General features: G+C 44.6%; 1 protein-coding gene across 7 annotated transcripts in view; it reads right to left on the minus strand.

Annotated features, from left to right (window-relative positions):
- Positions 1-17,122, minus strand: part of SEC16A (SEC16 homolog A, endoplasmic reticulum export factor) — a 478,800-nt gene that overhangs the window by 25,181 nt on the left and 436,497 nt on the right. For 3 of the 7 annotated variants that reach the window (XM_086921029.1, XM_086921032.1, XM_086921028.1), the window contains one exon: positions 14,517-14,576. The exons of the other annotated variants lie outside the window; for them this stretch is intronic. In XM_086921029.1, the coding sequence (XP_086777155.1) occupies positions 14,517-14,576 (60 nt within the window). The remainder of the gene's footprint in view (positions 1-14,516; positions 14,577-17,122) is intronic. 7 annotated transcript variants of the gene reach the window in all.

Consider the following 17,122-nt stretch of genomic DNA (forward strand, 5'->3'; position numbering starts at 1 on the left):
TGTGGTTGTGTGCGTGTGGTTGTGTGCGTGTGGTTGTGTGCGCGTGTGGTTGTGTGCGTGTGGTTGTGTGTGTATGGTTGTGTGTGTGATTTGTGTGTGTGTATGGTTGTATGTGTGATTTGTGTGTGTGGTTGTGTGTGTGATTTGTGTGTGGTTGGGTGTGGTTGGGTGTGGTAAGGTCTAAATTTGCGTGAGGATTGGATGTCTTTCATCACATAGGGCTTGTGACATTAGGAGTGTAGAGAATAGGAAGATGGCTGTGACTATTGTGAAGGCTAGGTCCTATGTACCCTTGATGCCTCCACCCCAATAGATTTTCCACACATTTTAAATAGATGACTTGCCAAGTCATGGGAATAACACCTAAAACAGAAATGGTATAGATTGTAGTAATCTTTTTTTTCATTTATGCTGCTACTGATACATTCAACGAATGTATCAGTTCATGAGATTTTAAGGCACATCTAATGAAATCATCTGTTGCGCTTGAGTAAACGTTGTACAATTGAATAGAGGTGTATAACATTGAGGAGGTGTTTGCAAACACAGGTCCCGATACAAATACATGTTTATAAATGGTGGATATAGCCAATAGTTCTTGGACGCAGTTAACAGTCCGCTTTGTATGCCTAGTAACAAGGGAGATGGGTTTGTAATAGAGACCTGCCCCGTACGTAGCCTCCCACTGCGAAAGGTATTGCTAAATAGAATCAGGTGCTACTGGGACGGACAACATATAAAGAGGCCCGGCAAAACAAAATTTTCACTGTTCGCCCAAAAAGCAAGCAAGCACGAGACATGCGGAATTTTTTGTCTGACTAAGAAGTGTAAGCCGGCGCACAAGAGTAGAGCGGGTGGGCTTTAAATAGGTGTAGAGATGAGAGTAAGTGGTGATATGATTCTAAAAAATAGACTAAGCCTATTAGAAACATCTTTTTGCGAAGGGAACAGGGATGTATTAATCAAAAGAGCGGGCCCAACAACATAATCTTTACGGTGTAATTAACTGTTACCTTGTATGCCCGCCAGAATACACGTATACTATGCTGTGGTTCTTGCATGACTTTGGAGCAGCTGCAGCTTTAAAAACAAGCCCAGGGGTGGGAAATAAAGGAAAATTTGCGAGTATGCATGAGACTTGCGTAGCCCCAGCAAGTACGAAAAGCAATTTCCTGCTCGCCGGACATGAAAGGGTACCCGGGTAGAGGCACTTAATTACCCATGACAACAAAGGAAAGGCAGATGGCCGCGTGTGCACGCGTACGTGTACTCAAGCTTGTAGCCAGCCAGCAAACGCCTGGTTAGCACTTTCAGAATCCCCTTTACTAAAAGTCTAGCAACAGCGCATGCGCTGTTCTAGATTCAACCTAAAAAGCAAGGGACTAGGGAAAATGTTCAGTAGCCTTAAAGAAAAGTCGCACAGCAAAGACCTAAAGAAAGAAAGCAAAAGAGCAGTATTGTCAGCTATTAGCTCATGCTTCAACACTTTACAAGCTCCCAAAATTAGATATTTGAGAAAAGGTTGAGCAACCTAATACCGTGGACCATTTATATATTTCTGGACCTCCTCATACTTCAAAAGCAATGGTTTCTAAGTTTGAAGGACTTGGGTAAATTAATCTTAGTTTCTCGAGCCCTTACATTAATTTATTACTGCGTTTGGTGTCATGGAGCACCTCATTTGCAAAGCAGCAACTCACACCTTGAAAATGCATGTCCCACAATACTAACTTCCTTTGAGACCTTTCAGATTTGAGCATTTATGTCTGCCCATGCAGTGATCCAGGTAGCATTGATACATTTTTCAAAAATTCTCTGGACTGGTATAATGGTCACCGATTTGAACATTACTAAGCTCTCAATGCTTTTCATGTAACAGCAGAAAATAAACCCCCCAGTTCATGTTCTTCAAAGACACTGGTCTTCAGAATAAGCCCCTAACTGCAGAGTCCAGCCAATCGCAAGAGGGAACAAATAGAAGGTATTGGAGAACAGTTCTCCAAGTCTGCAAGTGTGACGGGTGCCCCCAGAATTCAAGGGACATGCTGGCCCACATGTTTGCATGCAAGTAAATTATAGAGAGCAAAGCTAGCTGCATAGCAATGTCACACTGCACAGAAAAATAGGAGGCATACAGGATAGATGATCATAGCAAAGTTGATGGGCTAGTTAGTGAGGGTGAAATTAGGCTGTTGCAAGATACTGCGAGAAGCGAAGTGTTTCCATATGTCTGCTGAAAAGAAGGAAGTGTGTTTGCCTAAGCTTAACTGACATCCTGTTAGACATTTTCAGGGTGTAGCAGGAGAAGGCTTGCTGTGCCTATTTGTCCAGTTGGTTTCCATCTAAATCTGAAAGACTAACCAGCAGGGAGAAGCACCACTGAAAAAACGACAAATCAAACTAGGCAGCAAGAAGGCCTCCTGGTTCAACGATGACCTTAAGAAATCCAAGAAACTCTGTCGCTCCCTCGAGAAGGCCTGGAAAAAAGACCCAACCACCAGCACCAAGGACGCCTTCAAAAACGCCACCCGCATACACCACCAACTAATCCGAAATGCCAAGAAAGCAGCCTTCAAGGACCGTCTAGATAACAACGCCCACAACAGCAAGGAATTATTCAACATAGTCAAGGAATTTACCAACCCCTCTGCCAACTCCAACGACATCACCCCCTCTCAAGCCCTCTGCGACTCCCTAGCCTCATTCTTCCACAACAAAATTGCAGACATCCACAACAGCTTCGACAACCAACCCGGAGACCAACCCACCCAATCCCCTGCAGGACCCCCACCCCCCCTGAACATCCTCAATGACTGGAAGCCAATCTCCACCGAGGACACCATCCGTCTGATGAACTCTATCCACTCATGATCCCCCACAGACCCTTGCCCTCACCACATCTTTAACAAAGCAGACTCCATTATTGCACCGCACCTCCGAGACGTCATCAACTGCTCCCTCAACTCCGCAATCTTCCCGGAAAGCTGGAAACATGCCGAACTCAGCGCCCTCCTGAAGAAACCCACAGCTGACCCCACCGAACTCAAAAACTATCGCCCTATCTCACTCCTTCCATTCCCGGCCAAAGTCATCGAGAAAGCTGTCAACAACCAGCTCGCCGCATTCCTCGAAACCAACAAATCACTCGACTCCTCACAGTCCGGCTTCCGAGCCAAGCACAGCACCGAAACCGCCCTCATCGCAGCAACAGACGACATTCGAACTCTACTGGACAATGGAGACACAGTCGCCCTCATCCTCCTCGACCTCTCCGCAGCCTTCGACACAGTCTGCCATAGCACCCTTCTACAGCGCCTCAAAAACATCGGAATCCAAGGAAAAGCACTGGAATAGATCACCTCGTTCCTCTCCGGAAGAACCCAGAGAGTCCGCCTTCCACCATTCAAGTCAGAGGCTACTGAAGTCATCTGCGGAGTACCTCAAGGGTCCTCACTCAGTCCCACCCTCTTCAACGTTTACATGAGCCCCCTCGCGACCATCGCACGCCAACATAACCTCAACATCATCTCCTACGCCGACGACACTCAACTGATCCTATCACTCACCAGAGACCCTAACACGGCCAAAACCAACCTACACGAAGGAATGAAAGAAGTAGCCGAATGGATGAAGCACAGCCGTCTGAAACTGAACTCAGACAAAACAGAAGTCCTCATCTTAGGTACCTCCCCCTCCGCCTGGGACGACTCTTGGTGGCCAGAGGCCCTTGGAAAAGCACCCATCCCGACGGACCACGCACGGAACCTGGGCGTCATCCTGGATTCCTCACTCTCAATGAACAGACAAGTCAACGCTGTTTCTTCATCCTGCTTCAACATTCTTCGCATGCTCAAAAAAACATTTCGCTGGATCCCTACCGAAACTAGAAAAACAGTCACCCACGCTCTGGTCACGAGCCGACTGGACTACGGAAACACCCTCTACGCCGGCATCGCCGCAAAACTCTAGAAAAAACTACAACGCATCCAGAACGCCTCAGCCAGGCTCATATTAGACATTCCGCGTAAAGAACACATCTCTGAGCACCTGAAAAACCTACACTGGCTCCCCGTCAATAAGAGGATCACTTTCCGGCTCCTAACCCACGCACACAAAGCACTCTACGAAATCGGACCCGAATGCCTCAACACACGACTATCCTTCTACACCCCCTCCCGCCAGCTACGATCCTCCAACCAAGCCCTTGCCACTGTTCCTCGCATCAACAAAACCACCATGGGAGGTAGATCCTTCTCCTACCTAGCAGCTAAAACTTGGAACTCACTTCCCACTCACCTTCGCCTTACTCAGAACCACCTAGCATTCAGAAAGCAACTCAAAACGTGGATATTCGACAAGTAACTCCCCACCCTTCTTCAAGCGCCTTGAGACCCTCTGGGTATGTAGCGCGCTATACAAATCTTTTGACTTGACTTGACTTGAATGCTAAAGAGGGTACTCTGCTATAGGATAAATTACTAAAGCAACACCCTGCCCTACATTTTCAAATGAACTGGAACACCACAAGTACCCCTGAAGAACAGCCACTTCCACGTTGACAAGGCCTCTAAAAATCCAATCTACGGTGTCAATCAGGATTCAGTAAAAGCACTCAAACACCACACTTTCAATGATGAACTACCAAATCCATCTCACATGAAGGACTGTGCTGGGTTCAGCTACTCACACATTAGATTAACGTTCTAGCAATGCCTCCTTCCCCAAAGGGTTCTGGCCCTTACGGTACTGGTCCTATTCAAGGATTCTAAATTCCTACACAACTGGTTTAGAAATCTTGAACATGGCTAGTACAATATGGGTAATAACACACATTTCGTCAGTGTCTGATGAACCTCTTGTGCTCCATGAAACACCAATCCTATCTGTGTTTGTATAAAAGCATAAAAAACACAAAATAAAAGGAGTAGTCACCATTAGCTCAGCTCTTATTTGTAAACGTCCTTAGTACATCCATCATATTACACAGTACTTGGTCTCACACAGCATAGACCAGACTATCATTAGCTGACCTGGTGTGTTCGACTTCTGTTATTTTCTAGTGCATTGCTCTCTGGTTATGGGTTATTCAAATGTCTTGAATATATTTCAAACAATTTCCTAGAGAAGCTGCTCGAATGTATATATTTTATTTAATAATTATTTGGAGAAATAGCTGACATATCTACAGTTTATTTGGAGTGGGGGGTGTCAGGTTTTCATGCTAACTGCTAATCATGTACATGACTTCCATTTAGGTTCAATGTAGCAACTGTAGCTTGCAGGCATATCAGAACAATCCTGAATGAGTCAGCACTGGTCATCTTCTGATCTAGAACTTCAGAGAAAGAAGAGCAAGAGAGATCTCTCAAGCACTATTAAGGTATCTTCGCCTTACACCGATTAAGGAATGAGCTCGTCAACAGAACTTGCCTGTGCTTCAGTTGGGGCTGCAGGTCCTCCTGCGTGCTGAGGTTCAGTCGAAGAGCCAGGTCTTGAGATCCTTCTTGATTTGGCTGGAGAGGCAGGTTGTTCCAGGTTTTAGCAGCGAGGTAGGAAAAGGATCTTCCTCTAGTCCTGCGGATCCGAGGAACAGTGGCAAGGGCCAGTTTGGCGGAGTGGAGGTGTCTGGTGGGTACATGGAATAAGAGACTTGCTGGTTCAATGTCGTGGAGGGCTTTGTAAGAGTGTGTGAGGAGCTTGAACGTGACTAGTTGATTGGGAGGCAGTGGAGTTCTCGCAGGTGTTCAGAGATGTGACTGCGGTGTGGGATGTTAAGGACCAGTCTGGCTGTGGCGTTCTGAATGTTCTGTTGTTTCCGGAGGAGTTTCTGGGTGACGCCTGCATAGAGTGCGTTGCCATAGTGGAGTCTGCAGCTGATGAGTGTGTGAGTGACCGTATTTATGGCCTCAGCTGGGATCTATCTTAAGGTCTTTCGAAGAAGTCAAAGGGTTTGGAAGCAGGAGGAGGAGATGGTGTTGATCTGTCGGTTCATCGTGAGCGAGGAGTCCAGTATGATGCAGAGGTTTTGTGCATGATCTGTGGGTGTGGGGTGGGTTCCTAACACGGCGGGCCACCAGGAGTCTTCATGTGCAGGTGTTGGGCCCCAGGATGAGGACTTCAGTCTTGTCCGAGGGTGCGGAGGGATACTGTGCCAAAGGCAGCAGAGAGATCCAGGGAAATGAGGGTTGCAGTTTCTACCCGGTCGAGGAGGGAGCGGATGTCATCGGTGGCGGCTAGGACGACGGTCTTAGTGCTGTAGTTGTGTGTTGTAGTTAACGCCTTCCTTTTCAGAATCTTCAGAAACAACTTCTGAAAGTAAATGTCCTATGCCAGATAATCTGAAATTAGATCTATGCTTCATGGTGGCATCATCAATCCCTCCTTAGTATATTACTTGATGAGTGCTAGAATAGTGGAGGAATTTCATCTTTATAATGTTACCCATAGCCAACTTAGCCAACAAATGTTGCCATCAGGGGGAAGCTATTAGATCTTACTTTGCAATGGATGGGAACATATTTGAAATCTCAAAAGGCTAGATCTCATGCATCTCAACTTATATCCCAAACATTAATCAATGTTGTTTCAAGTTAATTATTAAAGGGGAGAAAACGTCTCATTTACCATCTGGTCCAGGGAAAGATAAAACTTATAGAAGTGGGCATTAACCATTTCCTAAGCCAATGTCTCTGCAGTTCATTCCAGATGTAAAAGTAACCTACCTTTGGTAACAACATTTCCAGTTGATACATACCCCTCCTGTAGATTGCGACCCTTAAAAAAGTACTTCAGGCTTAGACTGGTTGAGAAAAGGTTTCCCCTGCTAGTAGCTCTCAACCTCTGCCAGGTGGAACCATGAGCTCCAACCACAACTTTATTCACCAGAGCTTTCATCACTGGCATATAATAGGCACCAAAGAGCCTCCCGACATTTGTTCTTGAAACCCTTTCTGCTCCAAATGAAGCATGTGGAGGGATCTGAGAACGCATCACCCACAGGGTCAAAAACATAAAATAACATTTTTGCATACCTTGTGATCTTACTACATATGGCACAAGCTCAGAGGAGGAGGATGGTAATGAGGAATCTACAGGAAGAATATGTCCCCACCTGAAATTTGCTACTGAGGTTAATAACTTACTTTTGATGGATATACCTTCATGCAGATTCCCTCCCTTTTGAATGAATCCAAAAACAATAACTTCCAGGAGGCGAGAATAATTAGAACCACTTTAATAAGGAATTCATGTAGCACAGCCCGGGCTGTGAGGCAGCAATGTTCACCAAAAATATGCTGGGATCACCATGTGGCTGCCCAGTAGATGTCAGCCACTTGAATGCCTCTAGGGAGCGCTGTGGCAGCAGCCACGGCTCCAGTAAAGTAGGAATGAATGCTCTCTAGATGGTATTTCTTGACCAATACATAGCAGATCTTAATACAGAGGATTACCTCACAACGAAGAGCATGTTTGGCCACAGTTTTGCCTTTCTTTGTGCTGGCACCTATTCAATCTGTACTGTTGACTGCAGTCGATGTAATATGAAATTACACACCCTGTGGTCCAGTATATGCTTTGCTTCTCTTTCTTGTTTGGGTGAGGGTCTGGAAGAAATCAGGAAAATGGGTAGATTGGGCCATATAAAAAGCTGAAACGACTTTGGGCAAGAAGGTAGGACTGGTATGCAGGATCAACTTGCCTTGGTGGAAAACTGCGATAGTCAGCCAAACTAATCAAGGAGATACCTGAACAGAGAAATGTCAGCCAGGTAATTCCTTACGGAAGCAACTACCAGCCCCGGTTATGCAAAAAACAGTATGAAACACAGGATGTCAGAAAGACATTGTTTAAAGGGATCCAAACCTTCAGACAAGGAAGTTTTTTGGCAACCACAATGACATCTACAACTACACCAGGGAGGCTTAATAACTAAAGATGACACCGTTCTATCTCCAAGCATACATTGGCAGCATTTGGGGACTGGGATGGTGGAATTTACCATCATGTTGTAATAGACGGTCCACCCTACATGGAAGAGGTATAGGCAGTCAAATATGGAGTAACAGATCAGTAATCTGGGTCTATCAGGATCCGATGTGTACCAACCTTACTATGCCTTCTGTAGGACTTTTGACAAAACCAGAATATGTGGAAACACGTACATCAGGCCCTGTAAATAGTCGAACCAGAGGAAATTGTATGCACAAAACGGAGGAAATTCTTGCTCCAAGCTGTGCTGAAGAAATCCACGGATAGAAACCTCAATCTGTAGACTACCTCTGTCCCTTCAGGTCGGGGGGTTCCCACTTATTATCCTCCAGAGAACTGCAAGTGAGAATATCAAATTTCGCTTTGAGATAGCTTTCCAGGTAGGCCACTGCTGGGAAAACTCCTCATTGGTGCACCCACTTCTGTAAGCAAATTGTCTCCAAACAAGGGCCACCATTGCCAACCACCCTACTGGTTCTTGTAATGAACAGTGGTGCTGCCCGACATGATCAGAATGGGACTCTGAGATCAAAAGAGGGAATGTATTTGTTGCAAAGTGGACTTCCTGCAGATGTAGCACATTAATGGGCAGACGCTGCTCTAACAAAGACCAGCGGCTCAACACAGTCTTCTTGCTCAGATAGGCACTCCAGCTGTAGCCTGCGAAAGGCTGAGTGTTCGACCCAACTCAAGATTGGAGAGTTCAGTCTACTAGTGCAGGTTTGAAAGGACCAACTGGAATAGTTGCACCTAAGCCAAGAGGTTCTGTTGGTTTTGAAGCCACTTCAGACACTAACAGAGAGATCCCTTATGCCACCTGACATCCTCCCCCAACATCCTCAGGGGTTCCAGCTGAAGACTCTGCTTTCAACAGCCAAATACAGAAAGACTAGATGTCTGAATGCAGATGTCTGAAAAAAAGTCCTTGGGGCTGTTTGACTAACTATGGTCTTTAGCGGGATAAGATATTAACACAGTAGTGCTTAGTCAAAGTGTGTAAGGTTGATGAAGTGGCTGCTTTCCATACATCAGGACAAGGTTGCAGCTTTCTTGTGTTTAGAGTGGGGTTAATGAGGAGGGCTCTTTTGGCTTTATGGCAGCAAGTTTGGATGTACTTGACTATCTACCTGGCTCTACTGGTCAACAAAATAGGCTGGCCCAAGTGAGGTTTAGCACGGATATGAACAACTGGTTTGCTTTGTGGAAGGGCTTGGTCTTGTTGATGTAATAAATGAGACAGTTATACATTTAGGCTATGTAAACACTCCAGCTACAGAGCCTGGTTTAGGAAAGAAGACTGGGATCTCTATGGTTTGATGGAGGCTCTCAGTGGTAGGAACTTTGGGTTGGTTTTGAGAATAGCACTGTCCTTGCGGACCTGAATGAATAGTTCTTGTAGCGCGAGGACCTGCAACTCACTGATGGGTCTGAGAGATGTTATGTCTATGAGGAAAGCTACTTTTACAGGAGAGAAACTGTAAAGAGCAAGAGTGCAAGTTCTCAAAGAGGGAGGGTCTCACGAGTCTGTTAAGGACTACATTAAAATTCCACACAGGGCTAGAAGGGACTCTGGGAGGGATGATCCTTTTGAGGTGCTTGATGAATTCCTTAATTACAGGGATGCAAAAGAGGGATGAGTTTTCCTCGTTTTGCATGTAAGAGTCTATGGCAGCTAAATGGAGGCGTATAAAATAAGTGTACGAGAGTCCACATTTCTGTAGATGGAAAGGGTAACAGTCAATGTCCTCAACAGCAAGTTTAAGGAGTTTAAAGTGTTGCCAGCAGAGGGTCTTCTAAGACAGTAAGGCGAGACAGGCTTCACACGCAGCATTGTAACGGTCGGGAGACAGGTAGAGATTGCACAATCTAACAGAATTGGTACCCATGGGCATTGCCCAATTATAGCGGACTCGCAATACATCCTGTATCTCGAAACCCTTTCTGTGAAGAAAAACAACTTGCAAATTCTGAGCTCAACACTAGATGGCAGGAGTAAGCAGAGCATGTGTATCTAAAGAAACACATGCTACAAACATAATGTACTAAATACTGTTTTTGGGAAAGATGAGCAACATGCTTTGAGCAACACCAGAAAACCTCTTCGAATTTGAGAATACCTTGTGGAATGCCTATCATCCTTTTAATTTGGGAGCCCATTTGGAGGGACTCAAAAGCAGGATGTCAGGCTAAAAGTTGAGATTTTGGTGCAATACCATTCTTTACATTTTCATGAGTAATCAGGATTAATTAGTGTCACAATGACCCTGGAGATGAATAGTTTCTATATTAGATGGAAAGGGAAATTGAAATCTATTGCAACATTTCAAAAGGGCATCACACAGATCTCATGTCAGGGCATATGGATGCAAAGATTAGATTTTGTGATATACTATCACCAACATGTTAATGTCTTCTACACATTGTTTAATTAATTAGCAGAAAGTCTTTATTGAGCTCAATATTTGATCTTAAGCAATCTGCCTGTTACACTTGTCAGTTCTTTGGAAAGAAGACCTGGTGCAAGCTCAACCCTCAGCCTTGCTTTGTTCAGCAGCGTCTGGCAGCACAACATCTGAAATTTGCTCAACAGAAATTGATACCTTGTCAAATCTTACTTATGTAGGTAAAGCACCGATGTTCTAATGTTTATAGAGACCAGAGTGAAAGGCTGTGGCAGTAGCAAAAGGAATGATTTTAGGATAATCTAGCTGGCTCCAAATACAGGACATGCATTTCTAAGGTAGGCTACAGGAACCTGGCTAAAAGATCTCATAAAAGCTCCTTCATCCCAAAAGTAAGGTATCTGATGCTTGCAAAGAAGGTTGGTGTCCTCTCTGGACCACCGCTATTTAGAGGTCTCAGTGTCTTTGGATCTGTGACCACAGATTTTCCAGACTCTTCTATAAGGTTGCTTATGTGCCTCAGTTATACAAATATAATGCGTCATCTGTCTAACCAATGTATTCACTAGAGTCATTGACAGCCAAGAGTGTCTTGAGACCACCTCACTCCGCAAGAAAGTTCCCAGAAGTAGCTTAGGCAAACGCAGGGAGACAAAGTTAATATGGATATTAAACCAGCCAAAACATTTTACAGAAATAAACTACGTAGGTGCACCACAAATCATACCACTGCAGACAGATTAAACCAGATGTTACCTGGATGATTCCCTGACTTGTGTCCTATAAAACGTCACTACGTTGGCTGCCTTATTATTATCCTACACTTACGTCTGATACTTTGTTAGTCTAATCCAAATATATAAATTGCCAAACCGCCATCCCCTCATTATTTCCTTTATCTTGTCATTAAAACTCAGTGCTGTCAAATCTTCAAATGCTCTAATGATCACTTTTACTCGTACCCCAATGCTTACACAAACCATTAACTTAATTAGCAGTGGCAACGGATGACACGAAAGAGTGGCAAGGCAAACTCATAGGACAGCGTGAAGTAAAACTAGGTACACTGGGGTGTAGATGACATAAAAGAGATCATGTTACACCAAGTGACTAAATAAAGGAGAGGATTTTATTTTTATGGGACTTGTGAGTATACAATAAACTGATTAAAAACGGTACTGTTGAACAATGTATAGAGACCTAGGATGTGTAGTTTTATCCGCAAGACTCCACACACGGGTTTGTAGCTCTGAGGTTCCCACAGTGGCAAAATCTCCTGGAAAACCTTTTCTTGGTGGCTGTGATATAAAAAACATCAAGAAAGATTTCTCACAACTCGGAGGTAACTTGGGATGTGTTCTGGAAAAGTCTGAGGCACAATAGACGGCTACTGGACAATGGAGACAACGGAAGCCCTCGGAAATGCACCCATCCCGACAGACCACGCACGGAACCTTGGCGTCATCCTTGATTCTTCACTCTCAATGAACAGACAAGTCAGCGCCGTATCCTCTTCCTGCTTTAACATTCTTCGCATGCTCAGAAAAACATTTCGCTGGATCCCCTCCGAAACAAGGAAAACAGTCACCCACGCTCTAGTCACGAGCCGACTGGACTACGGAAACACCCTCTACGCAGGTACCACCGCCAAACTCCAGAAGAAACTACAACGAATCCAAAACGCCTCAGCCAGGCTCATATTAGACATCCCACGCAACGAACACATCTCTGGTCACCTTAAAGACCTCCACTGGCTACCCGTCAATAAGAGGATCACTTTCCGACTGCTTACCCACGCACACAAATCACTCTACGACATCGGACCAGATTGCCTCAACTCTCGACTGTCCTTCTACACCCCCTCCCGCCAACTTCGCTCTTCCAGCCAAGCCTTCGCCACTGTTCCTCGCATCAACAAGACCACCATGGGAGGCAGATCCTTCTCATACCTGGCTGCCAAAACATGGAACTCACTCCCCGCTTACCTTCGCCTCACCCAGAACCACCTAGCGTTCAGAAAGCAGCTTAAAACGTGGATTTTTGACAAATAATCCACCTCCCCTTCCTAAGCGCCTTGAAACCCTCTGGGTATGTAGTGCGCTATATAAATGTTTTGACTTGACTTGACTTGACTCGCCCTCATCCTCCTCGACCTCTCAGCTGCCTTCGACAAAGTCTGTCATAGCACCCTTCTACAGCGCCTCAGAAACGTCGGAATCCAAGGAAAAGCACTGGAATGGATCACCTCGTTCCTCACCGGAAGAACCCAGAGAGTCCGCCTCCCACCATTCAAGTCAGAAGCCTCTGAAGTCATCTGCGGCGTGCCACAAGGATCGTCACTCAGCCCCACCCTCTTCAACGTATACATGAGCCCCCTTGCGGCCATCGCTCGCCAACACAATCTCAACATCATCTCCTACGCTGACGACACTCAACTGATCCTCTCACTCACCAAAGACCCTAACACCGCCAAAACCAACTTACACGAAGGAATGAAAGAAGTAGCCGAGTGGATGAAGTACAGCCTGAAACTGAACTCAGACAAAACAGAAGTCCTCATCTTAGGCACCTCCCCATCCGCCTGGGATGACTCTTGGTGGCCAGTAGCCCTTGGAAAAGCAACCATACCGACGGACCACGCACGGAACCTGGGCGTCATCCTGGACTCCTCACTCTCGATGACCAGACAAGTCAACGCCGTTTCATCATCTTGCTTCAACATTCTTCGCATGCTCAAAAAAACTTTTCGCTGGATCCCCACTGAAACTAGAAAAATGGTCACCCACGCACTGGTCACGAGCCGCCTGGACTACGGAAACACCCTATACGCCGGTACCACCGCAAAACTCCAGAAAAAAACTCCAACGCATCCAGAACGCTTCAGCCAGGCTCATACTAGACATCCCGCATAAAGAACACATCTCTGGTCACCTGAAAAACCTCCACTGGCTCCCCGTAAATAAGAGGATTACTTTCCGCCTCCTAACCCACGCACACAAAGCACTTTACGAACTTGGACCCGAATGCCTCAACACACGACTGTCCTTCTACACCCCCTCCCGTCAGCTACGATCCTCCAACCAAGCCCTTGCCACTGTACCTCGCATCAACAAAACCACCATGGGAGGCAGATCCTTCTCCTACCTCGCAGCTAAAACCTGGAACTCACTTCCCACTCACCTTCGCCTTACTCAGAACCACCTAGCTTTCAGAAAGCAACTTAAAACGTGGATATTCGACAAGTAATTCCCCACCCTTCCTCAAGCGCCTTGAGACCCTATGGGTATGTAGCGCGCTATATAAATCTCTTGACTTGACTTGACTGTGATCTTAGTGTACATTAATGAGCTGCAACAGCAGATCTGGAGAAAGCCTGAAGAGGATTCTATTCTTCATCCCAATCACCAGCAACATCTATGAAGCAGGTAATGACACCTCCCTTCTCTATCCACTCACCATGGTGCAGAAAATTCAATAGAATGTAACTATATAGGAAAGAATGTTAGTGCTTCCAAGCACCTTTGCTGGAAGTGCGAAGGGACTTTGTTTAGGTCACTGGATAGGAGTTGAGCGACCGGGACTTCAGGATGTGTTTTTGAACAGTCTTCTTCTGCCTACTTGGTTCTGAACCTCAAACAGAAACAGTACATCAGGTAGAAAAGCCCAGGAAGAGATCTCTAAATATTTGCAAGGTAACATTAGGATAGGTTCGCTAATAAAACCTTTCTTCTATTCCCACTTCAGAGGGTCACCCTAATTGCACGACTGGGTACCAGAATTCCTCAATTTGGAAAAGCACACTGTACTTCCTCACAAAATTATCATCATGATCATTGGTGAATATTTATACCACAGGATTTTTAGTGAGCAGATGTTTTACACTTAATGGTGTATCTTTATTTGACGGTACAAATTAAAAATGAAGTTAAATTGTTAGTATATAATTGAACAATGGAAAAAGGAACACTACATCTTTATTGGCTCTCTTCCTCAACAGTACCTGTTGCTATTGTAAATGGCAGTGCAGAAGTTAAAAACATACTGTTAGTCAAAAAAGGAAAAAAGCAACAAGCCAAACTCAAAAATAACCTTAACCAAATAAGATAAACGGCCAGCCACATGTACCTGATTTAAATGCTGGCTTACTTCATGAGACAGTGAACTCATAGAGCTACAACGCGAAAGCTAAAAACAGTAAGGAAAAAAACACACACAAACAAAAAATTGTCATGCATTTCACTGTCTCAAAGCTTTCAGTTTAAAAAGATTATATAGGGTTCAGAATGCAAAAAATGACAATTATTGAACGCACTAATGATTAATGAAGCTACATTAAATTGTTACTTCTCTGAAATCAAATGCACAGATAGCTCAATCAAGGGAAAAAAAACATTTACATATTTGGAGTTTAACTGCCAATTCCTTCTTGTAGGCCACAAAGGACACCTAAATAACGAATTAAAAACGTGAAAAAATGTTGACTCTCAATGCATATGATGGCTCCAGGGTACCTATCATCATCTTCCTGCTCGGGACTTCAAGAAACATGTTGATAGGAGTCAAACAACAAAACACTCAGATAAATCCAGCATGAACACATCATCCAGTCATGTACACGGCATTGCAATGTAACCGGCTGTGACGTAGACCGGGAACACTTCTTTGGATCAATAGACATCCCGACATCCAATGTGGTTAAAAAAAAGACGACTGTGGCACAACAGACACAATCACACAATGAAACTCCAACAAATAGACACGACTGATTTAAAGACTTCGAAATTCTGCACAAATAAGTGCTCACATTGACAATGTTCTAGGATGTCACGGAAATGGCGGTTAGAGCAATATACGAGGAGCGGGTGAGGTGGCCGGGGTCCCTCCAGATCATATAGGGGTGGGAGGTTAGGGCAGTAGTGCGTAGATGGGGGCAATGGGGTACAGTATAAACGGCAGTCCGGAGGAGTTATACAGATAGGCAGGTTATTCTAAGTTCAGGTTATATATGCCCATTCACATGTACTTTAGAAATGGGAAAATCTGGATGCTGAAATGTATGAATGAGCGAACTGCACCGAAAGCCACTAGTGTTGGATTAAACTTTTTATTGCCTCAGTAAGCTTTGCTCTGATGAGCTTGTATGCTCCAGTGGGTCTCCCCAGGACCTTATGTTGATTTATTTCACTCTCTATTGCAGGTTTGGGGGAAAATTATAATTGGTAGTGATTTTACCCTTCTACAATACCGGAAATTGTCTTTTATAGGGGAATAAAAAGCAATAGAAATCTAAGGCAGTTAAAGCCCTACAGGAATATCAAAGGGAACTTGTGCTTATAGACCCATGGAGAAAAGCATTTCCAGGGAAGAGGGAGTATCCCTGCTTCTCTGCTAGGTTTAAAATCACCACCTGGATTGTGTTTTATTTAATGTTTTTGTTTCAGACAGTCTGGGCTTGGAGTATGTATGACAACATTCCCCATTTCTGCTCTGGATAGGCTTTGCCAGAGTTACGTTTCCAGCAAAAATTGTGGGTTTTTGAGATATATCTGGAGGACAAGGAATGGGCTGAAATGTTTAAGGAGGACATTCGAGAATTCATGGTAAAGAATAAAGGCACAGCCTCGCAAAACGTAGTGTGGGAGGCATTGAAAACCTACCTGTAGTAGGCCAATAGGAAAGCTAAAGAGCAAAAACTGGAGCTCGAACAAGTTAAGAGACGCATATGAAAAGCTCATGCAGCATTATACTGAGGGGGACAGAAAAGGTCATGAAAAAACAAAGTTTGCACTGATTGAACAGAATTAGAGTTATGCAAGTAATTCTACTGATATGCAAAAGATTCACGATGGAAGTAATTCCGTGGGAGAGTTTATGGCCTAGCAAGCTTGAGAGAAAATAGATGACAGCACTATTCACACCTTAAAATGTCTCCAGTCTGGGGTCCATTGAAACGAGATTGGAAAAATAAATGAGAACTTCCTCTAGCATTATAACAGGATTTATAAATATACTCAGACTGTTGATAAGAGGGCACTGGATGCATCTCTGGGGAGACGGCCATAAAAAAACTCTCCAAGGAAGATCGGTCAAGCATGGGTAACCCTTTTGGTAAGGAAGAAATGGAGGAGGTAATTCATAATTTGCCGAACGGTAATGTGTGTGGTTCTGAAGGTTTTCCATGTGAGTTATATAAGGACTGCTTATTATGTTAAATGAACTTGTAAAGCGCACGTACACCAAGCTGTTTGATGGTGCTGGAGTCCAGGGGTTACTGCTGCTTGAAAGGTTTAGCCATATGCCTGGCGAAAAAGCTAGATCTTTAAAAGTATCCTAAACTGGGCATAGTAGTTCAGTGATCTGATCTTTAGAGGGAGAGAATTCAAGAATTGGGGGGCCACAAACGCAAATCTTAGCCCCTCAAGTTACTTGCGTTTCAAGGGCGGGATGGCCAAAAGATTCAGATGAGAGAACCCAAGATCCCGAGAAGGGACATATCGCTGGATTTGAAAGGATACAAGTGCCAGGCTGTTGCCATAAAGAGCTTTAAAGATGATGCACCCCAACTTAAATGCGGAACGTTTGGTTATTGGCAGCAGTGTAATCTTTTCATTACTGGCTTAACATGGTGCCATTTGGGCGGATGGTGGATAAGTCTGGCTGCTTGATTTTGCAACAGCTGCAAAAGCTTTAGTAGATCTGCCGGAACACCAACATAGAGAGTGTTTATATAA

This window comes from Lissotriton vulgaris, chromosome 5 (assembly GCF_964263255.1).
Source record: "Lissotriton vulgaris chromosome 5, aLisVul1.2, whole genome shotgun sequence".
NCBI lineage: Eukaryota > Metazoa > Chordata > Amphibia > Caudata > Salamandridae > Lissotriton > Lissotriton vulgaris.